General features: G+C 41.9%; 3 protein-coding genes across 9 annotated transcripts in view; all 3 read right to left on the bottom strand.

Moving 5' to 3' along the window:
- Nucleotides 1–5265, bottom strand: part of CWF19L1 (CWF19 like cell cycle control factor 1) — a 29437-nt gene extending 24172 nt beyond the window's left edge. Inside the window, exons 1-4 of one of the 6 annotated variants that reach the window (XM_002924274.4) lie at nucleotides 5118–5265; nucleotides 2341–2425; nucleotides 1452–1530; nucleotides 592–693 (exon numbers count right to left, since the gene is read on the bottom strand). In XM_002924274.4, coding sequence (XP_002924320.2) covers nucleotides 592–693; nucleotides 1452–1530; nucleotides 2341–2425; nucleotides 5118–5140 — 289 coding nt within the window. In that variant the 5' untranslated portion in view covers nucleotides 5141–5265. Of the gene's footprint in view, nucleotides 1–591; nucleotides 694–1451; nucleotides 1531–2340; nucleotides 2426–5075; nucleotides 5092–5117 lie in introns of those variants that run through there. The other 5 variants (XM_034663136.1, XM_034663135.1, XM_034663138.1 and 2 more) reach the window with 5 other exon arrangements.
- Nucleotides 5266–12299: 7034 nt separating this feature from the next.
- BLOC1S2 (biogenesis of lysosomal organelles complex 1 subunit 2) lies at nucleotides 12300–19008 on the bottom strand. The gene is made up of 5 exons (XM_002924273.4): nucleotides 18852–19008; nucleotides 18413–18529; nucleotides 14987–15106; nucleotides 14186–14290; nucleotides 12300–12802 (listed from the first exon to the last, which is right to left on the bottom strand). The coding sequence occupies exons 1-5, from the start codon at nucleotides 18910–18912 to the stop codon at nucleotides 12771–12773; spliced, it is 435 nt and encodes a 144-aa protein (XP_002924319.1). The 5' UTR covers nucleotides 18913–19008; the 3' UTR covers nucleotides 12300–12770.
- Nucleotides 19009–20245: 1237 nt separating this feature from the next.
- PKD2L1 (polycystin 2 like 1, transient receptor potential cation channel) overlaps nucleotides 20246–24057 on the bottom strand; it is a 30532-nt gene continuing 26720 nt past the window's right edge. For both annotated transcript variants that reach the window (XM_019804909.2, XM_019804910.2), the window contains exons 12-16: nucleotides 23482–23608; nucleotides 22576–22694; nucleotides 22202–22325; nucleotides 20928–21012; nucleotides 20246–20426 (exon numbers count right to left, since the gene is read on the bottom strand). In XM_019804909.2, coding sequence (XP_019660468.2) covers nucleotides 20272–20426; nucleotides 20928–21012; nucleotides 22202–22325; nucleotides 22576–22694; nucleotides 23482–23608 — 610 coding nt within the window. In that variant the 3' untranslated portion in view covers nucleotides 20246–20271. The remainder of the gene's footprint in view (nucleotides 20427–20927; nucleotides 21013–22201; nucleotides 22326–22575; nucleotides 22695–23481; nucleotides 23609–24057) is intronic.

The following is a 24057-nucleotide window of genomic DNA, read 5'->3' on the forward strand; positions in this document are numbered from 1 at the left end:
ACAGCAGGTTGAGGGGATAACAAAAACAAAATCTGACAGTGCTTTTCTAAATGGCCAGACATTAAAAAGAACCACTAAGAGAGATTCAAGGGGCTAAAGAGGGAACAACATCAACCTGAAATTAAAAAGTGGACCGGAAACCTAAGAAAGGACAAAGGGAGTGAAAAATGTGAGGATCAGCACTAAATACCTGGATTTCCAAAAGCTTAGTAAGACACAGAGCTACAGCTAGTTAGGAATCTAACAAATGGTGTGTATCTAGCAACGTCACATGGCGAGACCGCACACATGGAATTTGTTTCAACATAATTTATACCTTAAGTACTCCTTATACTATAGTCAGGTAGTTGACTCCTCTGGTTGGCTGCAGGAGTATATACTGGCTTGGGGCAGTACAAGGAGATTGGGAAAAGGTGGGAGAGACTACAAAGGAAAAGATGCCAGAGTCTTAAGGGTATAGATACAGACTTTGAGAAAGAACCCCATTCTCTCAGCAGTAATAGCAGAAGAATCCAGCCACAAATTTCCCAGGAGACTAATTCCTGGGACACTTTATTATGTTAATTACAAACACAAAAAATATCAACTTACCCAGATAAGTAATGTTTTCTGCTAACTCACACCCATCAGCATCTTGGAAGTATTTTATTGCTTCCTGGTTATTAGCACCCAGCACATATGTTTGAATAGGAGCTAGTGAGAGAAACAGACATGACACCATACAGTTACCAGATCTGCTTTGGAATTTGAGAAATATTTCCCAATAGGAAAAATTATCACAGCAAAAGTAATGAAGCTGCAATCCTATTTCTGGAATGTGCTCACCACTGAGGATATCCTACCCAACCTGCAGCCTGACTATTTAATACTATCGCTGGTTGATGAAGCGACATCTTAAAGAGGATGGTTAATGTATAATAAGGAAAATATAGACCCGAAAGAGCCTCATAAAAAAAAAAAAACCACTCAAACTGGAAAAAGGAAAGGACACGTGGTTGAATTTCTTCAATTCCTGCCTACTTAGAAGAGAACTGTTTTTCTTTTTTTCTTTTTTTAAAGATTTATTTATTTATTTGAAAGAGAGTGTGCACATAAGCATGAGTGAGGGGAAGGGCAGAGGGAGAGAGAGAATCCTCAAGCAGATTCCCCACTGAGCACAGAGCCCAAAGCAGGGCTCAGTCTCACAACCCTGAGATCATGACCTGAGTTGAAATCAAGTCAGACGCTCAACTGACTGAGCCACCCAGGCACCCCGAGCATTCTTTTTCTAAACCAAATCCAACCAAATTCAAAATGTGAACAGTTAGATGCACAGGCATCCTTCCCAGCTCAATGAAGAGATCAAACGGAAATTCTTAAATAACTACTGTGTGTGAGAAACAACCCAACAAAAATTATGTAACCTTGAAACTTTGTTAGAAATCATTTGTTACATAAAAAAATTTCTATACCTTTCTTGATGCCAGTTTTATACTCCTCCCATTCAGCATCTGGAGTGGAGCCGAAGAAATTTCCTACACACAACAGCAGCTAAAATGAGTTTTTTAAACAGACATATGAGTTTTTTTTTTATCAAATAGTATATAATTGATAGTAACATAATTCAGCTAATTATCCTACTTAATGGCCTCAAAGTAGGTTTTTTCCCTTCATCAATATGCAGACTCTCGATACATAATTCTACAGTAACAATTGCAGTAGTTGATCTGATTCCATAAATTACTAAATTTTGGCTCACTGGCCGTCAGATTCAAGTTGGGATGCGGAAGAGGGGGATTCTTCCAAGAATCTCTCTTGAAACACAAAACATTAAGTATTAGATACCCTGAGAGATACAGGGCACAAAAAACACACTTCCTGCCTGCTGTCTTTACTCATCTTTAACCCAGTGAACAGACTGTCCCCATACCTAGAATACTCTTCACTAGGGGTTTAGACTCTGGTTGGCAGCCCTACATAACATTTATATAAGTTTCTTCAGTTTGCGAAACACTTGCACATGTTATCTGACTTATTCCATCCCATACACTCATGAACTACATCTGCAGTTCCCAAACCCAGGGGTCAGAATCACCTGGGGAGGTTTTGCTCGTCTGTTTTCAGTTTTGTCCACAATAAAAAAGTGACGAGATTCAAATTCAAAAAGTATAAAAAGGTAAAGAGGTCTCCCTTTCCCCACCATTGCGCAGCTACTAAGTTCCTATGCTAACAAAAGGAACTCAGTCTCACAAAAAAGGAGAGTGTGTGTTCAATCGAGAAAGGAATAAAGGAGTCCAAGCTTTATTTTAGTATATTTGACTCTAACAGTAAAGTTAGATTCAGCAACAGGAAATGTCTTACATCAAAGCTTCCACTTTTCTTCTGAATTGCTCGAACTCTGTTGAATAAAACATCAAACTTTCCTTCAACATCTCCACAAGCCAAGCTGCAAACAAGAGGTACATGTTAAGGGAATTCAGGAAACATGAGTGGGCCTGCCGGGCTTGGTACATATTGTCTTCCTGGATCGGGTAGATATGTGACCCAGTCTCTCTGAGGTTACGGAGAGGTCCAGTGTATGTGAAGTATTACTGACCATGGGGCAGCTCCATCTAAAAGTCACCAAAACCTTCAACTCAACATATCTACAAGTTAGCTTATCATTTCCTCCAAAATTGAACCAGCTTCTTCTCCTCACTTCCCAAGTTTTGTGGATGGCTATATCACTAAGTTGGTCACCTGTAGTAAAAAATCCCCTATTTGGTCATCAAGTCTCATCAATCCCCTTTTCCAAACATCTTTCACATTCATTCCACCCTTTTCCTTCCCACTGCCACTATCAATCATCCATCTGACAACCACGAACCGGACAGCTACAACATGCTAAGGCAATATGCCCGGTACTAGGCAAAGAACACGCTAGCGGTACAAAGAGCAAAAAGACTCAGTTCAAACCTCGAAAAGTTGACAATCAGGGAAGGGGAGATACTCTGAGAATAATGTACATGAAAAAGGCTACAACAGGAGATATGTGTAAAGTGTTAAGGGGCAGAGAGGTAGAAAGTGGCAAGAGCTGAGGTTTGTAAGACAGACTGGCCCTAAGTTGTGAAGTAACTTGTTTATCATCTCATTTCTGAGTGTTTAGAATTCTGACTTCCATGGTTTTTCTATTTCTCATACCATTTCTTAACATCTTTGAACTCACCTTAAAATATTATAGTTCTAATTATTTTGTTAGTATGTCTTTCTGGTGTGTCCATATCACTGAACACTTGCAAGCCGGGTAGAGACATGTTAGAAAGTTCATTTTAGTAACAGTGAAAGATGGTCTGGAGGAACAAGTAACTACAAGCAAAAATATCAGCAAAAACGGCAATACTGAATGAAGATAGGAAGGAGAGAAACGGATGAACGATTTAGAATTCTGAACACCTGAACACAATCTGCACTGGAGAAGTAGGGTGGGAAATGAGGGAGGCAGAGCCATGAGAGCCCTGTGATACGGCAGAGGCAGAATCAGAGAGAGATCTAATGAATCAGGTACTGGATACAAAATAGGGAGTACGCTTACATTTATTTCCTCTAATGCCTACTCATCTTCCTAACCATCCTATATAAAGCCAACAATTGAATGATCTTTCCTCAAAAACATTAAGAGAACTCCACTGCCTCCAGAGCCACAGACTTCCACAAGTCTTTGGTCCCTCTCTCCAGGGCTTTCTCCAAGTTTCCTAACAGAAACCCCTACTCCCAGGATGATCACTCTCTGCCCCTGACATTCCCTGAGGTAGTGACCTCTCCTAACAGCCCCACCCTGAATCTAAATTTTTCCCATCCTTCAAGGCCCAGCACATCTCTAAAGCCTTCTTGACTGGCTCAGAAAGTCACTCTCTTCTCAAACTTCAGAAACCCATATAGCATCTCAGAGCAAGCTCTGTAATAAACTACTGGGTGTTTTTATTTACCTTCTGAGTACCACCTCTTCTAGGAAGTCCTCCAGTCCCTATCAGTCACCAATTCCTGGTGCTCCCACAGGATCCTGCGCTTCCTCCATCATAACAGTTGTCAGCGGAATTATTGTTTCTCAGAGAGCCATCATCCAGTTTGTACATCATAGGACACCTCAAAATTCATCATCTCCCCAACTAGGCCCTTTTCCAGTGTCTCCTATCCCACTGAAGGGCAGAAATTTTGGACCCACGGTGCTAACTCTTTCTCACAGCCAAACCATCTCCAAGCCCTGTTAATTTCATCTCTTTAATAAGCTTTCAATCCCTGCACTTTGCTTCTGCCATCACTCTACCTAATCCTAGCTGCCCTCTTCTTTGGCTCTAATTTGTTCTCACGCTGCAGCCAGAATCGCTTTCCAAAACAAAAGTTTAATCCTGCCAAGGAGTTCTTAGACATTTCATGGCTTCAGAATAAAGACAAACGTATTAACCAAGGTTCAATCTTCCCTCTCCTGATTCCTCACAATTAGCCAAATACCCCATTACACCTCCTTCCAGAACCGTGAAGCTTTTCTTCCTGACGTTTATCACCACCACAATTTTACCTTAACCTGGATTCTTTGGTCAGTATCTGCTCAAGACTCTAAACTCCATTAAGGCAGGAACGCCATCTGTGCAACGTCTAGCACAGTGCCTGGCACACTGCAAACGTTCAATAAATATTTGTTCAAGGGACGGATGGAGTCTCTTCACTCCAGCGCCGCCTCCTCCCAAAAAAGAGCTCCCGCGCAGGAGCCCAATCTATCTCGTCTATTCGCAACTGACCAGGGCCCACCAATAGGGCCCACGCCTAGGAATTTTCGTCAATAAATAAATGGGGTGTGGAAAGAAGTGAAGGGGAAATGTGTCAGGGTCCAGGACAGCCTAAGATGGAGGAGGCCTGAGACTGGCAGCTTCCGCCTCTTCCGGCGTGTGTCTTCGAGAGTCCCCTCTCGGAAGCGAAAAGACACCGGCTCCGGCCGGCCAAAGACGCGATCGGAGCTCACCAGCCGCCGCCACGCTCCCACCCCCGCCTCTTCTTCCTCCCTTCCAGCCACGAGAAAGCCCCCGGCCAGCAGATACGCGGGTGCGCTAGCTCATACACACACGCGCGCGCGCGCTTCGCGCTTCGGAGCTACGGTCACTCACACACGCAGCGGTTTCTGAGCCATTTGTTCCAACAACCTGGACTGCGACGACCACCAAGAATTGGGACTCCGAACCCACACGTCTCTGAAAAACGCGGCAGCACTACACTACGACGTGAGTGCACCCAGCCAATGAGGGTTCGCTCATCTACGGAGAGCGCCGAGGGACAGAAGTCTCTCTCAGGTGACTTGGCCTCCAAGACAAATCGAGGAAGAGCAGTAGAGAAAGGAAGGGGTAATGACAAGGATTCCAATTACATTTTTTATTTCGGAGCAATGGAAGTTATGGAGCTGCTAGAAAGTTCCCGACACAATGTCGGGCCCTAACCTAGCCTAACCATATCAGTCCAGTGAGCAAGACAGACTCCCTTCGCCTACGTTTTTTTTTTTAATTAAGATTTTATTTATTTATGTGACAGACAGCTAGCGAGGGAGAGAACACAGCAGGGGAGTGGGAGGGGAAGAAGCAGGCTCCCAGCGGAGGAGCCTGATTTGGGACTCGATCCCGGAAAGCCGGGATCACGCCCTGAGCCGAAGGCAGAAGCTTAACAACTGCGCCACCTAGGCGCCCCTCGCCTCCGCTTTTTTGATCAGTTTTTAACCCATCCCGAAGTTAAGAGAATTATGGTTATCACTTTGGTTCAGTAAGTATCAACATGTTGCCACATTTTCTTCCTCCCTCTCCCTCTCCTTCAAGGTGCACAGCACTGTTATTCTCACTGAATAATTTGAAAGTATATTGCAGACATCAGAAATACCTCAGAGAGCATTTCCTAAGAATAAGGACATTCCCTACATTACCAAAATACCATTAACACACCTAAAAAATTAATTAATTCAATACTATCATCTAATACATACCCATATTTAAAGTTCTCCATCTGTGCCCCCCCTTGAAATTTTTTTTTTAATATCCGGGGCTTGTTTTAATTCAGGATACAATTAAGTTTCACACTTGTATTCAGTTTTCTCTCTAGTCTTTTTAAATCTATGATAGCCCACCTACCTTTTTGGTTTTGTTTTTCATGACATTGACGTTTTGGAGGAGTTCAGTTCAATTTGTAGGAGAAAACAGTATATAAGGAAATGGAAACAAAGGTGTTTCTGACAACTGAGGGGCAGGGAAAATTCACTTAAGGTCAGCCAAGTAATCAGAAATTAAAACATAAATAAGTGTAAGGAAGAACCACATATTTAATATTTCTTGGAGAGAAATATTAAATTCCCTATCTCATTAACTATTGATGCCCCTGCTTTGATGGCACACAAAGCATGTGTTTTTTCTACTTTGGGGGCAATCCAGCACAGCCCAGGAGTAGAAATCAGGACTGAATGTAGAAGAGTAGAAATTTGCCAGATATGGGCAGGTAGTCACTTCAGGAAGAGGAAACAAGTGTAAGATATGAAAACTCATCAGTGGAATTCTATATTATCTTTACAACTCTTACAAATCTAAATCTACTCTGAAATATAAAGTTTATGGAAAGAAAGCTCATCCATGGGAATTTAAACTAGCTCAAGATAGCTGAAAACAGTGTGTCAGAGTAATAGAAAATGAAATTGAAAAAATGAAAGAAATAGGGGTCTTGATGTAAGCTAAGAAGTCTGGCTTTAAAATACACATTCTGGGGCGCCTGGGTGGCACAGCGGTTAAGCGTCTGCCTTCGGCTCAGGGTGTGATCCCAGCGTTATGGGATCGAGCCCCACATCAGGCTCCTCTGCTATGAGCCTGCTTCTTCCTCTCTCACTCCCCCTGCTTGCGTTCCCTCTCTCGCTGGCTGTCTCTATCTCTGTCGAATAAATAAAAATAAAAAAAAATAAAAAAATAAAATAAAATAAAATACACATTCTTCTCAAGTACATGGAGAATTCCTCCAGGATAGATATGTTAGGCCACAAAACAAGTCTCAACAAATTCAAGTATGTAGAAATTATATCAAGTATCTCTTCAACCACAATGATAAGAAATTAGAATTCAGTAAGAAATAAGAAAGAAAATTAGAAAGTTAAAAAAGATGTAGAAATTAAAGAACATGCTCCCGAACAACTAACAGACCAAAGAAGAATTCACAAGGAAAAATGAAAAATATCTTAAGACAAATGAAAATGGAAACATAACACACCAAAACTTATGGAATGCAACAAAAGCAGTTCTAAAGAAAAGCTAATAACTGTAAATGTCTATATTAAGAAAAAAGAAAAGTCCTGGATAAACAACTTAACGTTACACATCAAAGAACCAGAAAAAAGAAGAATAAACTAAGCCCAAAGTAAGCAGAAGGCAGGAAATAATAAAGATTACAGCAGAAATAAATGAAATAGAGAATAGGAAAACAATAGAAAAGATCAATGAAACTAAGAGTTGATTTTTGAAAAAGATAAACAAAATTGACAAACCTTTCGCTAATCAAGAGGGAACTCAAATAAATGAAATTATCAATGAAAAAAAGGAGACATTTCAACTGATACCACAGAAATACAAAGATCGTAACAGACCACTGTGAACAATTATATATCAATAAATTGGACAACCAAGAAGAAATGGATAGATTTCTAGAAATATGAAACTTAACAAGACTGAATCAAGAAAAAGAAAATCTAAACAGACCAATAATGAGTAAGGAGTTTGAATCAGTAATCAAAAAACTCCCAATGAAGAAAATCCCAGGACCAGATTATTTCACTGAATTCTACCAAACATTTAAAGAATTAATGCCAATCTTTCTCAAACTCCTCCAAGAGACTGAAGAGGAAAGAACACTCCCAGACTCATTATATGAGGTCAGCACTACCCAATACCAAAGCCAGCCAGATAAGGATATTATAAGAAAAGAAAACTACAGGCCAATATCCCTGATGAATATAGATATGAAATTCTCAACAAAATACCGGCAAATTGAATTCAGCAGCACATTAAAGGGATCATAGACCATGATCAAGTGGGACTTATCCCTGGGATGTAAGGATGGTTCAACATACTGAAATCAATATATGCAATAAACCTCATTTATAGAATGAAAGATAAAAATCATATGATCATCTCAATAGATGTAGAAAAGGCATTTGACAAAATTCAACATCCTATCATGATAAAAAAAACTCTCAACAAAATTGTGCATAGAAGGAATGTACCTCAATATAATAAAGGTGATATATGACAAGCCCACAACTAACATCATACTCAATGGTGAAAGGGAGAAAGCTTTTCCTCTAAGATCAGGAACAAGTCAAGGGTGCCCACTACCAGAAGTTCTAGCCAGAACAATTAGGCAGGAAAAAGAAATAAAATGCATCCAAATTGGAAAGGAAGAGGTAAAACTGTCTCTGCAGATGACATCATCTTATACATAAAAAATCCTAAATTTTAGGATAAATAAATAAATTTAGGATAAATAATTTTAGGATAAATAAATAATTTAGGATTTTTTTAATAACAAGAAAAACAACAACAAAAAAAATACATGAATTCAGTAAAATTGCAGGATACAAAATCAACATACAAAAATCAGTTGTGTTTGTATACACTAATAACAAACTATCTGAAAAAGAAATAAAACAAGCCCATTTATAATAGCATCAAAAACAGTAAGCTACTTAGGAATACATTTAACCAGAAAGGTGAAAGAACTGTACACTGAAAACCATAAGATACTGATGAAAGAAACTGAGTAAGATACAAATAAGCAGAAGGATACTTTGCGCTCATGGATTAGAAGAATTAATAGTTAAAATACCCATACTACCCAAAGCCATCTATAGATTCAATGCAATCTCTATCAAACTCCAATGGCATTTTTCACAGAAATAGAAAAAACAATCCTAAAATTTGCATGGAACCACACAAGACCCTGAATAGCCAAAGCAATCTTGAGAAAGCAGAACAAAGCTTGAGGTATTACATGTCCTGATTTTAAACTATGTTACAAAGTAATAGTAACCAAAACAGTATAGTATTGACGTAAAAACAGATACATAGACCAATGGTGCCAAATCAAGAGCCCAGAAATAAATCCATGCATTTACAGTCAACTAATATTTGACAAAGGAGCCAAGAATATCAATGGGGAAAAAATAGTCTCTTCAATAAATGGTATTGGGAAAACTGGATGTTCATGTGTTAAAGAATGAAACTGGACCCCTGTCTAACACCACTGGCAAGCATTAATTCAAAATGATTAAAGACTTAAATATAAGACCTAAAACTGTAAAACTCCTCAGAGAAACAGGAAGCACTTTGACATTGGTCTTGGCAATGATTTTTTGGATATGACACTAAAAGCACAAGCAACAGGGATGCCTGAGTGGTTCAGTCAGTTAAGTGTCTGCCTTTGGCTCAGGTCAGGATCCCAGGGTCCTGGGATCGAGTCCCACATCCGGCTCCTTGCTCAGTGGGGAGCCTGCTTCTCCCTCTCCCTCTGCCTGGAGCTCCCTCTGCTTGCTCGCTCTCTCTCTAACAAATAAATAAATCTTTTTTAAAAAATAAAATAAAAAAATAAAAGCACAAGCAACAAAAACAAACATTAACAAGTGGGACTACATCAAATAAAAAGCTTCTCAACAGCAAAAAGAACAATCAACAAAACGAAGATGCAACCTATGGAATGGTAGAAAATATTTGCAAACTATCTATCAGATAAGGGTTTAATATCCAAAATATATAAGGAACTCCAACAATTCAATAGCAAATAGGCAAATAATCTGATTTTTAAAATGGACAAAGGACCCAAATAAACATTTTTCCGAAGACTACCAATGGCCAATACATACATGAAAAGGTGCTCAACATCACTAGTCATCAGGAAATGCAAATCAAAACCATAATGAGATATCACCTCACACCAGTGAGAACGGCTATTATCAAAAAAGAGGTAAGTGTTGATGAAGATGTGAAGAAAAGGCAACCCTTGTGCACTGCTGGTGAGAATGCAAATTGGTACAGTCACTATGGAAAACAGCATGAAGCTTCTTCAGGAAATTAGAAATAGAGCTATCATATGATCCAGCAATACCACTTCTGGGTATATGTCCAAAGGAAATGAAATCACAATGAGATATCTGCACCCCACATTCACAGCAGCATTACTCATGATAGCCAATACATGAAAACAACCTAAGCATCCATCAATATATGAAGAAAATGCACTGTATATATTTACAATGAAAAAAGAAGGAAATCCTGCCATTTGCAATAACATGGATGAAGCACAAGTGTATCATGCTAAGTGAAGTAAGTCAGAAAAAGACAAATACCGTATGACCTCACTTACGTGAAATCTAAAAAAAACCAAACTCATAGAAACAGAGTAGACAGGTGGTTGGCAGGAGTTGTGGGGGTGGGGAGGTATTGGTCAAAGGGTTTTAACTTCCAGTTATGAGTAAGTTCTGGGGATCTAATGTACAGCATGGTGACTGTAGTTAACAATACTGTATCATATATAGTTTACCCTTGAACAACGCAGGGTTGGGGTGCTGACCCCTGCACTGTCAAAAATCTGAATATAACTGACTCCTCCCACTGTTGACTGGAAGCCTTACCAATAACATAAACAATTGATTAATATGTATTTTGCATGTTATATGTATTATACACTGTATTCTTACAATAAAGTGAGCTAGAGAATAAAAAAATGTTAAGAAAATCATGAAAAAATATACATACTCTATTTATCTAAAAAAAATCTGCATATGAGCAGACCCATACAGTTCAAATAACATGTTCTTGGGTCAACTATATCTGAAAGTTGCTAAGAGAGTAGATCTTAAATGTTCTTACCACACACACACACACACACACACACACACACACACACACAAACTATGTGGACTGACGGCTGTCAGCTAACCCTATTATGGTAGTCATTTCACAATATAAACATAGACCAAATCATCACATTATACATCTTAAAACTTACACAACATTATATGTCAATTATAGCTCAATAAAGCTGGGGAAAAAAATAAAGAACTTACATCCCCTCACCTCCCAGCAACATACACACAGAGGAAAAAAACTCTATTTTCAGCTCTATCTTGGGAGAACCCTATATCCTAATGTAACTGGGGAGCTTGTCCACTACATCTATCAATTCTAAAATACTAGTTTCTGTGTCAGAATATGTATCTGACCAAATGTTTCAAATCTTCTATAAAAAAGTTACAGGAAGTTTAGTAATGAACCAAAGGGAATTACATTATACAAGTTCATCCTTAGAAACACAAAAGTGAATTGAAATATTTCATTAAAATTTTGGTTTCTGGGGTGCCTGGGTGGCTAAGTCGGTTAAGTGTCTGCCTTCAACTCAGGTCATGATCCCAGGGTCCTGGGATCGAGCTCCACTTAGGGCTCCTTGCTCAGCAGAGTCTGCTTCTCCCTCTGCCCCTGTCCCTGCCCTTGCTCTCTCTCTCTCAAATAAAATCTTTTTAAAAAAATAAGTAGAATTTTGGTTTCTAAGTAAAAAAATAAAAATAGTTTGGCTTTTTCAAAGAGGCTATTAGAAGTCACTAAAGGATTCTGAGCAGGAGGGGTAACATAGCCACTTTACGTTTTAGAAAGGTTGTTCTGACAGTGTGGAAGGTGTGCTGGAGGGATAGTTATGGTGAAAAGACACAGCTATGGTACAGTGGGCAGGGGACAATTAACAGTCTGGAACAGAGACAGTGGGAAAGGACAGAATCAGGGTTAAGAACTCTTTGGGAGACAGAACTGAGGACCTCAGACCCCTTCTTAGGTGCTAACACCCAACTCTGAATAAAGATGCAAGTCCTCCAAACTAGACTGGCCAGTCAGTATCCTCCATCCATTGATGTCTCTAGTCTGAAAGGAAGACAGTTGGGTTCCTAGCAGCCCCCTGACCCTGCAGGCACAAGTAGGAAGATGTTTTAGAAAATGCTTTATTTTATGAGTGGCAGCCCCACCTCCCCACCTAACACATACACACACATACACACTCTGTCTTTGTCTTTATCACTTTTCCAAAGGGGAACATGTGTCAAGATGTCATCCATCTCCAGACATCTGACTCACGCAGAGAAGAGACAGGAGGAGCCCATCACATACATCAAGCTACCAAAACACCCCTTTCACTGCTTCTGCTTAATCTAGAAGACTCGGCCTGAAATTATTTTAAGATTTCTGTTATTTGCAATGTTATAGAAAAGTAAATTACTGACATTCACAAGGTGATAATCTGTAAAGAACAAATTTGTTTTTCTTTTTTAATTTAGGATCTTATTAGCAATACATCAGCATCATTAATAGAAAAAAAACACTGTTGACACAGAAACTCAAAAAACCAGCCATTAAGAAAATAATGTAGTAATCAACCACTATGAGAGAAAAATGAGTCCTCTCATTTGATTCTACTGGCAAGCCCAGGTTTATCCTGAACTTTGAGAGACTCTCTGTCCTGAGTGGATGATGAAACATTCAAGTAAAAGGTAAGGAGTTGTAAGTGTGAGTTTCTGAGGGATACTGCCTCAAAAGAAGGTCAGGGGTAGCCACAGTCCTCCAGTTTACTCCAATGTTGGGATGTTTCTGGGACGACCAGCATAATTTCCTTTTGAGGAGTTTTGACAATTCATCAGCCTCAGGATTCAGGTCTTATAAATTATTCTTCCATGTTAAAAAAGACTTTGTTCCACAGGAATAAGTTTTTCATCGCTTCTCCAGCTTCTTGTACTTGGCTTCTGCCAGGGAGAGAGGGGGAGGAAGTTACATCTTTTAAAACCAGCTCTTACAGAGATCTTTTTAGTTAGCATTTCCAGGCAAATTCAACAGTATCTATTACATTTTTAAAAAAAACTACTGCCTTCAATCTCATAATCTGTCCAAACTGGGTCCAAGTTGGAGGCATACCATAAATGTTAACTATCATATTAGCTAAGGACAGATATTTGTGTATCTATCATCGATGTGCACAACTTAAGGAGTCAAACACACACACACACACACAATTAAGAACAAGGTCACTAAATTCTAACCCTGTCAACAGCACCTGCTCAGATATCTCCACCAGGATTAAGCAGATCTACTGGCATTGGAGTCATGGGAAGCCTTACTAATCACAGGAAATTGTTCTCCATGCACTGTCCCAGGCACTCTCTGGAAGCCAGACTGGAACTTTCTGGACGTATAAATGTACGTTTCCCATTTTATTTTCTTATTCCTATACCTCACTATAGGGAAGCAATTTTGAAAGACAGATATTTAAAAGACCATCAAATAAGCCTCTTAATGTGACAGATTATCTTTTTCTTTAAAACCTTGAAAACAAAACAAAACAAAACAAACCTTGAAAGCATCTGTAACAAAGCCTTCTATATAGTAAGGTTCAGTCACCATTTAGTAAATTTACTTATGGACAATGAACCTTAATCACCACTCATGTCAAATCTCAGTCTGCTACAGACCTCTCCCCTGAAGTAGTCAACAATTGTCAATGACGAAAATAAAATAATCTGTAAATTAGATCTAGGATAAAGACAAATGCATTGTTTTTAAGCATGGATGTAAGAGCCTTAGCCAGTTAGCAAGCCATCAACAACACAAGTACCAGTTTCCTCCTTAAAGGAAAAGTAATCCTTCAAAAAAACTCTTGATTGACTTTTCTATTTTTTAAGACATATGTATCTACATTACTAAAGATGCTTCAGGCGGTTAAACCACAATTTTAAGAGCTTGAGCTCTGTAATCAAACAGACCTGGTTTGGAATATAGCTCTTTCACATACTAGCTTTGTATCCTTATGCAAGTTATTTAACCCCTTCGATCAGTTTCCTCCTCCCAAGAATGAGGATAAAAATCATGTACTTATTTCGTAGATTACCGGGAGGACAAAAAGTGTAATGTATGTAAAGCACTAAGAACAGTGCCTGATATATAGCATTAAGTACTCAGGAAATAGTATATTTATTACTACACTATTAAAAAATTACTCTCACTAGGTTTTTGTGAGGTTAATTAAAATAGATCATCATAGTACACCATAAATGTTAACTATCCTATTAGCTAAGGTCATACTGGGGGGTAGCGTGCTCTTATTAAATCAAAACAGAAATAAAAATGTTTACCCAGCTTTTTTGAATATGCATCCAACTTGTAGGCTGCCTGCTCAAGAGCTGCTACTTGCTCCTCAATTACATTGATCTGATCCAGATAAGGCTGCAGTCCAGCATCTTCGAAAACAGAGACCACATATTCATACAGCCTCAACACGGAGTGTAGAAAAGAGGGGGAAAGTAAAAATGCTAGCGTCCCTCCAGCTCTGCCCAAGACACACTAGGTGGGGCAACATGATTCTGATCACTCGCAGGACAAACACTAGCAGACAGGAGCTAGTTGATCAGGCAGAACTGTGACCTGGACAAAGCATGTCTCTCTCATCCACTAATTTTCCTCTTTCAAGTTCCTTGCTTCTCAAGCAATCTTTCCATTACTGATTCAGTTTCTTGAGTAATCCCCTACCAAGAACGAGTGCCCTAAGAGATAGGGAACACAAATCCAAGTCCATGGAAAAATATATTCTGCCAGTCTAAATTAGCGTTTTCCATTTATAGATGTTCTGGTTTTCTGCTTAGAGAGTAGTCCTTTATGGATTTCATTGTTAAATAAATTCACTAGACTCTGACCACACTTTCTCTCCCCTCTCCCTTTCCAGGGATAAACTGATCACATCAAGTTTCGGAAGCAGAAACAACCACATGGAAACATGCTAATCCCCAAAATGGAAGAAATTCACCATAACTTTGTAATTCACTTTTAGAGAATGAGCTCCCTCAGGACAGATACCATGTTCCCTCTACTTTTCCACAACCCCAAGCACAAAAGAATATTAAATACAAACATGTTTAATTATAAAAATTATTACTTACATTTCTGGTTTAAGTCCTTTAAGTTTCTACTAATGTTTATAGCAATATCTTTCATTTCAAGATACTTCAGGCTGGTTAGTTTATTCATATTTTCCAAGAGTTTATAGTCTTCACTGGTGGCTTTAAAATAAACAGAAGATGTGATGCCTTTAAGATTTGTCATAGATCACTGAAATGTGGAATCACAGGCCAAATGGTAGTTCAAGGCAGGACCCAGAGAACGTCAAAGGAGGAGGCCGCTACTGATTTATGACAGCTGTACTCAGCCTTTGTACTTTGAATGTCTAAGCAGAAACTCAGGGAATAATCAGCAAACTATTTAAACCAAATAAGATCCAGAGACTTCAGAATCTTGGTTAAAAGGGGAAATAATAAATTCATATCCTAAGAAAAGAGAGGTGACATAGTTTTGGTATTTCTATGGTATGATAACATGTAATCTGGAGGACTGCATCATAAATACATATAAAATCAACTAGGACCTCACCTCTTCTTAGTAACTCATTTATTACCGTGTGAGTCTATATTGCATTTTACGCGCTGACTTTTCTAAACCAGTTGCCTCCTTCTCATATCCTCAGTTCCCTTCCTCATCCCTACTCAAAGCAGATGGCTTCTCCTCCAATGTTCCTGAAAAGTGGAAAATTCCACTTATATGAGCTGCCTCAACCTTTCTGCCTCACTTCAAAACTTCTCTGTACCTCTGTATCTTCCCAAGAGGCAGGAGTGCTCCTATTCTTGCCAAGACAACTTCTCCCATGCTCTTGCTTCCACTTCTTCAGGGCCTCTCTTCAATCATCACCTTTGCCTGGCATTTCCAAATTCTCTATCCTGGCAGCTTCCTCTCCATCTAGAAATATATTCCAGTTTCTCTCCAGCCCAAAAACACTCTCTCTTCTGCTACACCTACACCACTTGCTCAGTAAATAAAGCATTAAGGAGCTTCACTGCTAATCCTTTTGAAAGACCAGCTCATACTCACTGCTTCCTCTTCCTCACCATTCACTCATGTAAACCCTTGGAGCCTGGCCTCTGCCCCCACCATCCAGAGAAATTGGGTGCTCCTAGGTCATCGGTGCTCTCCGAAGCACCAGATCCACAGCGTTTTCTCAGTTATTATCCTCCTGAACCTCTCCATAGTACCTGACACTATGAGCTCCCTCTTTTCACAAAACGCTCATCTCCCTTGGCTGCTACATCATCGTATTACCCTGATTTTCTCATCTCTTCCAATCCACTCTTTGTAAGTTTCCATGCTAGATCCTTTCTCATTCATCCTTAACTATCACTTCCCAACTTTTTCTCAGCTGTGACACGACTGATGAGTGGCACATTCGTATGGGCATTCCCAGGATGATGCTAGCTTCCTTTCAAACTCAAAAAAGCATTGTACAGGTAAGAATGACAATCACAGGGAAATTATGAAATTATAAAATTAATTTTATAATAAGTAAATCATCTGTAAACCTAGGTACTTTAAGAGCTGTTGTTAGAAACAAATTCATTGCCCTATACAAGCATTCACTGAGATTATAGTTGAGGCCCTCAGCTATCCCTAAGCACATTCCTGCCAATCTCATCCTGCAGAGGCTTGACTCGTACTGCTGTTCAGGTGACTCCCGAATCTGTCTCCCCTGCTCTGATCACTCTTTGAACTCAATGAGCAAGTCACCTGAGTGTCCTGGTCATATCTAAAAATCAGCCAAGTCAAAACCAAAAATATTTTTACACTAAACATGGTTCTGCTTTCCCACTTTCCTATTTTAGATGATGGCACCTTCAGTTTAAAACCTCAAACACCTCTTAGGCTGCTCCCATCCCTCCATAGGCACTTCAACAAGTCCTATAAATTCCACTTCTGTGATATTCTTGCACCCATGCTCCCCTTTCCATTTCTTTTTTTTTTTTTTTAAGATTTTATTTATTTATTCGACAGAGATAGAGACAGCCAGCGAGAGAGGGAAACTCTTTGAACTCAATGAGCAAGTCACCTGAGTGTCCTGGTCATATCTAAAAATCAGCCAAGTCAAAACCAAAAATATTTTTACACTAAACATGGTTCTGGCAGACGCTTAACCGCTGTGTCACCCAGGCGCCCCTCCCCTTTCCATTTCTTTTACCATCACCCTGTAACTGACCATCATCATTACTTTTCATCCGAAATCTTGCTCCTATGTCTGAGCTCTCTCCTCTGTATCCATACTCTCACTGCTAGCAAATTAGTCTCTCTAAAAAAACAAGTCACACCCTAATACCTAGGAGCCTGCAAGATCATGTAAATGAATGAAGCAAGCCAGGTGTTTGCATGTTAAACACATAAGACTATTCACTTCCACAAAGAAATATGCTCTCTCTCATTTCTTAGAACACGCAGTCATCTTATCTATCATTTACTTTACCAACTTGGATAGAAATATTGGTACAGAAAACAGTTTCTCTACCACTATTTAAAAAACAACACTATAAGAACAGTGATAAATGGCAACTGAGCAGATCCCAGTAAAAGGGAGAAAAAAGAGTGGTGGGGACACACTTCATTGCACTAGTCCATTTAGAGGAGACAGCTGCTCAGCTCTAGTCAATCACAGCATCACAAGAATGGGGAAGTAGTATTGCCAAATCTTTGGAATTTTTAAAGAGAAGCCAAAAATCTAGATTTTGTTACTTGGTTTCTCTTGCCCAGAAATAACTACAAAACTGATCAGACTGATGGAGACTCACAAGCCCTCCCATTCTGCATCAAGCCTTTTCTCATTAATTCTGGTTCCCAAATTTAGCTCACAGCAATTTCCTGGGGAAGTGAAACAATGCTTATGTGAGACCACACAGGACCAAACGTCACTTTTTGGACCTTTCTCCACACACAGGTCATGTGTTCACCTGGATATACAAAATGAACCCAAAATTAACCATGTCCCAAAGTGTGGGTCACCAAATACTCAGACCACTGTAGTAGGTCCCTAAATCTGCAGGTCACTCTCCATTCCCCAATCTCATTTCTCTTTGCCCCAGTAAAGACATCTGCTTGCTTATACCACCTCACTCGCTAATCGTTTCCCCCTTTTGGTCAGTCATGCCCTTCATAATGCTGTTCAAAATACACCTCCCCCAAGGAAGCATTTCTTGATGAATTCTTTTTTGTCTTCTCATACTTAGTCTACACTACCGAGGCTTACAAAGTTATATTAGGTATTTTTATGTATTTCTGAAATTAGCTAGTGAATTTCTCCAGGGAAGGTACGGACCTTTTTCTTTCCCATTCATGACCTTCCCAAACTTCCAACAGGCATATTTCTGGGCATGGGGAGTGTTGGGCAGGGAGCCACGGACTGACGCTGCTAAAGCACCTCACAGCTCCCAGAGCCAAACTGCAGCTCCAGCGAGTGGTTTAGGGCAGTACCCGAAACAGCCCACAGCCCGCCTCACCTGTCAGTTCCCCAGTTAGGTAAGTTGCCATTTTGGAGAACATGTCCCGGCAAAGCTCAGTGATGTCAGCCTCAGCCGGCTCCTTTGCTTCCTCAGCTGTCTCCACGGTGGCATCGTCTGAATCAAAGGAGAACAAGTAAGTGTCCCGCCCTACACCAGGTCCTATCCAGCCACGGTATCCTCTCCCCACATCCCTCACTTGTCCTCACTCGCTCAGGTCGGCTCCATTCTCCATGTGCCACAATTTCAAGTCCCTCACTTTGTCCTTGCCCCACCTGACACGCCAACTCCGCTCCCTTGCACCGGCCCTTGGCTCAGACCCGACCCCGTGGCCAAACCGCCTCATCGTCCGGTCAGGTGCGCCCCTCCGAGCTGCTCGCTCCTGCCAAGTGACGCCCCGGCCGCCGCTAGACACTTCATCCCCAGCTACTCTACGTACCTCGAACCGGCTCCTCTCTTTGGGTCGCGGGGACAACCTCGGCCGCCGCCGCCGCCGCCATGCCTGGCCCCGCGCTGCTTCCGGTTGTGGGATACCCGCGCCTGCGCGCCGGGCTTGCCCCGCCCTCCCCGACCTGTGTTGGGGCCCTGGGATATGCCACCTCTCCACTGAGTCATGGGCTTGCGAGGAGTAATAACAAGGAGTAAGCTTGAAGCTGAAATTGAAGCTAAGCTAAGCTATCGTGACTCGATCCTTTGCCAAGAGGAGGGACGTCTGGAACTGAGCATGCGCTCACCCCTGTCACTAGTCTAGTAAAACCAACGACCCGTCTGGGGTTGGTTGCGCTCTGGTGGCCTGCTGACCGAAGTCACAGGAACAGGTTATCCTCTCCCTAGACACTCCCCATCCAGGCTAGTATTCGTCGCCAAAGACTGCTCAGAAAATCCATGCTTTTGAAAGTAGTCTCATCCAGCCTTTGGGAAACCTTCACTCATTGATCCCTAAGCCGAGATATTGGCCCTTCCAATGTCTTGGTTAAACAACTCATCTTCCCCTTTTTCTTAAGCTGCAGGTTGGCTCTTACTTCTCTTCAGCTGATACAGTCTTTCTGGAAGAAAGCTTTGTAACTTTTTAGGGCTGAGGATATACTCTGGTTATCTTGATTGCATTTAGCTGTTTCACAAGTCTCCTAGGTGTATAGAGTGTATGTGATGGGATGGTGAAAAGGGTGGGAGAGGGAATGGATGAGAAAAAGCAACTGGGGAGCAAGGTGCAAAATGAGAAAGAGGTAAAGATCACAGGGAAGGGGAAAAGGATATATAGTGGGTCTTGGGACGCAGATCTATACACCCAAAATCTTGGTTAGAAGTTTTTAGGCCTATTCCTAGTTATTCTCCATCTCACCCTCTTACCTCCCACACCCTACACCACACACACACACACACACACACACACACACCAGCTACCCCTTATGCCACCGTAAGGGCTACCTTACTCTCTTCATCCTGAGGACCAGGTCTCCCTAGGTCACTGTCTCCAATCTCCAAATGGTACAGTCATAATGCCCACCATTTCAAATCATTCCTATGGGCCAGAAGTTCTTATTTCAGCTCCTTCACATTGTCACTGCTTGTACTCTACACCTCCCAGCAGGGATGAGTGCTCCAGCCCAAGTACAAGAATGGTTCACAGCTCCAGCCTCTCTTTCCCCTACAATCCCAGAAGCAAATGCAAAGTCCTGATTTTTCTAAGGATTTTTATTGATAGTCACCAGAGAAACCCATATAGTTCTTTGCAAGAATAGGGCCAGAGCCCACCACATTTTATTCCAAAGATCTCTGAATCCTGAAGACTTTTCTTTGTCTGATTCTCCTCAGGCTCCATCTATGTCCCTGTTTACAGCCCTGTCAGTTCCCGGTGTTCAGTGGAATGTTAGCAGTAGCCTCCTCAACTGAGCCTTCATGGTCTTTGCCCTGGATGGAGGGGTCACTCCAATGCCTCTGCAACATTGTAATCTCCACACATGAGAAAGTCTCCTCTCCTCCAAGGCTTCCCCTTCTCTTTCACCTGTAAACTCTATGGGGAAGACAAGAATCCCATGGGTGCTAGCAGCAGATCTCTGGATGCACAAAGGATAAGATTCACTGGCAAATAGGAAGACATTTAGACAATGCTGCTCTCTTGGCTTCTAGTTTTTTCACAAATCGTGGCTATCCAGATGCCAGGTGCTAGGGAACATAACCCTCCCTTCCTTTACTCTGTTTGTTATTAACTTTTTTTTTTTTCATCACAGCAGAGCTGGGAGCATGGGGAGTGAGGGGCCCAGTGGGAAATGTTATCTCAAAGAGCTACACAGAGCTACATGGCTACATACACAGAAACACTGAGTCACAAGCCTAAGCATGATGCAAGCTACACGTAGAAACGTTGATTCAAGAGGCCAAACACAGGGTGGGACTCAGCAGCAGCAGTGGATGGAAATGCTGTCCTAGAAGTGGAGGGCATGCCCCAAGGAGGTCTCTGGGGAGGCAATGAAAGAGGAGCCTGCTGTCTGATGCTTTAGGGCCCCTCCCCCACCACAATCCTGCCCACCCTGGACTCCCCAGGGGGCTGGAGTCACAGCTGGGGTTGGCTGCAGGTGCTCCCAAATGCCTTGATCCCCCTGTTGGAAGAAAAAGGGACGGGTCATTTGAAGGAGGAGTTTATGTCCCATTCCCTTTTTTTTTTTTTTATTTTTTATTATGTTATGTTAGTCATCATACAGTACATCCTTAGTTTTTGATGTAGTGTTCCATGATTCATTGTTTGCATATAACACCCAGTGCTCCATGCAATTACGTGCTCTCCTTAATACCCATCACCGGCCTATCCCAATCCCCCCACCTCCCTCCCGTCTGAAACCTTCAGTTTGTTTCCCAGAGTCCATAGTCTCTCATGGTTCATTCCCCCTTCTGTTTACCCCCCCTTCATTCCTCCCTTCCTTCTCCTACCGATTTCCCTGCTATTTCTTATGTTCCATAAATGAGTGAAACCATATGATAATTGTCTTTCTCTGCTTGACTTATTTTTCCTCCCTTCCTTCTCCTACCGATTTCCCTGCTATTTCTTATGTTCCATAAATGAGTGAAACCATATGATAATTGTCTTTCTCTGCTTGACTTATTTCACTTAGCATAATCTCCTCCAGTCCCATCCATGTTGCTGCAAATGTTGGGTAATCGTTTTTTCTGATGGCTGAGTAATATTCCATTGTATATACGGACCACATCTTCCTTCACTACATCCGTATCTTTGGGGTAAATACCCAGTAGTGCAATTGCTGGGTCATAGGGTAGCTCTATTTTTAGCTTTTTGAGGGACCTCCACACTGTTTTCCAAAGTGGCTTTTATCTAGAAAATCTGGATTTGATTCTTCAACCTCAGACTGTCTCCTGGAGGCTAGGCAGCCTTCAGGCCAGAGCAACCAACTTCAGGCCTTCCTTCCACCCCTTCCCTCCACTCAAATAATGACTGCTATGAACACGTTGCCCCAGGAGCCTAAAAACAGGCTCTTTCAAAAATGTTTTGCCGGGGTGCCTGGGTGGCACAGCGGTTGAGCGTCTGCCTTCAGCTCAGGGCGTGATCCCGGCGTTATGGGATTGAGCCCCACATTAGGCTCCTCCGCGGAGCCTGCTTCTCCCTCTCCCACTCCCCCTGCTTGTGTTCCCTCTCTCGGCTGGCTGTCTCTGTCTCTGTTGAATAAATAAATAAAATCTTTAAAAAAAAAATGTTTTGCCTCCACCCACTGAGTAGAAAAGATGGTAGAGTTCAAATGTGGGGAACCAAGAGGAACCAGGTGAAGGGCCACTCACCATGCCTGGGGAGGAAGCTAGCTGCCCCTTCCTCTCCAGCGTCTTTAGCTTTGAGCCCACGGCATCCACCTGGGACATGACTCCTTCCAGGACAGTCTCCAACTGAAGAACTCTCCTTGTGAGTCTGCAGGATTTGAGAGAGACCGAGGGAGCAGAAATATGTGTCTGCGGGGCTAAGCGTCTATAGGGGCAGGGGAGCCATTATGGTCTGTGTCTGAATGGGTGCAAGGAAGTTAAGGCCCAGCCTTGTAGGGAGAATTAAAGGGGGGCAGAGGTTCTCCCTGGTCTAGGACAGAAAATTAGAAGTTTGGGGGGAAAAGCTCAGGGTAGGACATTACAAACACACTCAGTCCTGGGCCCCTGGCTGCACATACGTGTAGAATTCTTCTCCTGAAACCCAGCCACCTGCTCTGGTAGCCTCTGGACCCGACTCGCCTGGTGGGCTACTCACAATGGACCGGCCCAAGTTCTCAATCTCTGCGTTGAGGGCCACCTGATCAGGAAGTCAGAGAGGAGAAGATGACTCTGGGAATTAATCAGTTCCTGTTTCATCACCTGTTCTCATGGGCTTCCCAGAACAGGCCCTTGGGCTCCAGTTCATGCGATTCCCCTTCCCTCTCAAACTCTAGAGATAATAGGATCAGTGTGGTGGTGCTGGACACAAAGCTGGACCAACCTCTCGGAGGGAATCACCCCCCCCCCCAGAAACAAAACATGATCTCTTGGAAGCCTTGATTAATGAGACTCTCACTAGAAGCCAACTCAGTTTGGGAAAGGAAGAACAGTACCAGAATTCCTGCCACTTTCCCTCCTGTCCTTGGTTTTTGTGTCTACACTGGACAGGGATGAAACGGGCACAGCAAGGGCAGCTAAGGATCTAGGTTTGAAAGTCCCAAGGAGAAGGCAAGTCCTCAGAAAGAATTGTCAGGGATTCTCAGGTAATTGATTCTTTCCCCCTAAGACTGTGTTTTAGAGCAGTGGTTCTCAACCTTGGAATCACCTGGGGAGTGTTTTAAAGTACTGAGGTCTGGGTCTCTCACCCCCCCCAAGAGATTCTGTCTAGAGTATGTGACCTGAGTATCAGGATTATTTGACTCCTCACCCCCACCCCACCAGGGTATTCTAATGTGCAGCAGTTTGAGAAACACTATTCTAGAGAGTTCTTTCCTGCTCATCTATTGAAGGATTTGCAGTTTGGATTTGTGCTCTGTGTGTGTTGGCAGGGAGGGAAGAGTGAGTCGTTTTCTTTCACTGCCTCTCCACCAACCAGCTGGGCTCACCCTCTTCTCCTCCAGGTCCTGTTCCATTTGTTCCTGCTCTTTCTGGTCCAGGATGTGATTCCCGTCTTGATCAAACCTGGTGAAGGCGGCTGTGAGCTCAGTGATTTCATGCTCTGCGTGCCCAAGTCTGGGAAAACAGTATGATGAAATGACTCCTGACCTGCTGTGGCTGTGATCTCTCAATTTTGGACTCCCCACGTTTTTTCCAGACTCTCTGACCCTTGCTCTCTGGGAAAGAATGGGACCACGTGGGAAAGCCAGGATCTCCAAGTTCTAGCAACTTTACCCCCAAGAAATTGTTTTGATCTATGTGTTCCTTCTCTTAGTCTGCAGACTAGGTTCAGGCCTTCCTGATGTTCTATAGGAATTATTGCAAAATCTCTTTGCCTCTAGATAATCCATCCCCCCACTCCAACCCCACTGGCTTCCCCTTCACTCCCTACCCCTGAAATCCATCCTCTAAAATGCAACTAGAGTAATTAATCTTTCTAAAGTGCAGGTCTAAATACACCCCTTCTCTGCTTAAAATCCCTCCTGGGCACCCTATTCTTTGGATAGATTGGTGATATTCAAGGC

This window comes from Ailuropoda melanoleuca, chromosome 6 (genome assembly GCF_002007445.2).
Source record: "Ailuropoda melanoleuca isolate Jingjing chromosome 6, ASM200744v2, whole genome shotgun sequence".
NCBI classification, from domain to species: domain Eukaryota; kingdom Metazoa; phylum Chordata; class Mammalia; order Carnivora; family Ursidae; genus Ailuropoda; species Ailuropoda melanoleuca.

Excerpts from the sequence above, each read along its gene's own strand:
- BLOC1S2 (XM_002924273.4), bottom strand. The coding sequence starts at position 18,912 with ATGGCGGCGGCGGCGGCGGCCGAGGTTGTCCCCGCGACCCAAAGAGAG. Across the intron at positions 15,107-18,412 it reads CCTAACTGGGGAACTGACAG|CCACCAGTGAAGACTATAAA; the intron begins GTGAGGCGGGCT and ends TTTATTTTAAAG. Across the intron at positions 12,803-14,185 it reads TGCATATTCAAAAAAGCTGG|AAGCCAAGTACAAGAAGCTG; the intron begins GTAAACATTTTT and ends TCTCCCTGGCAG.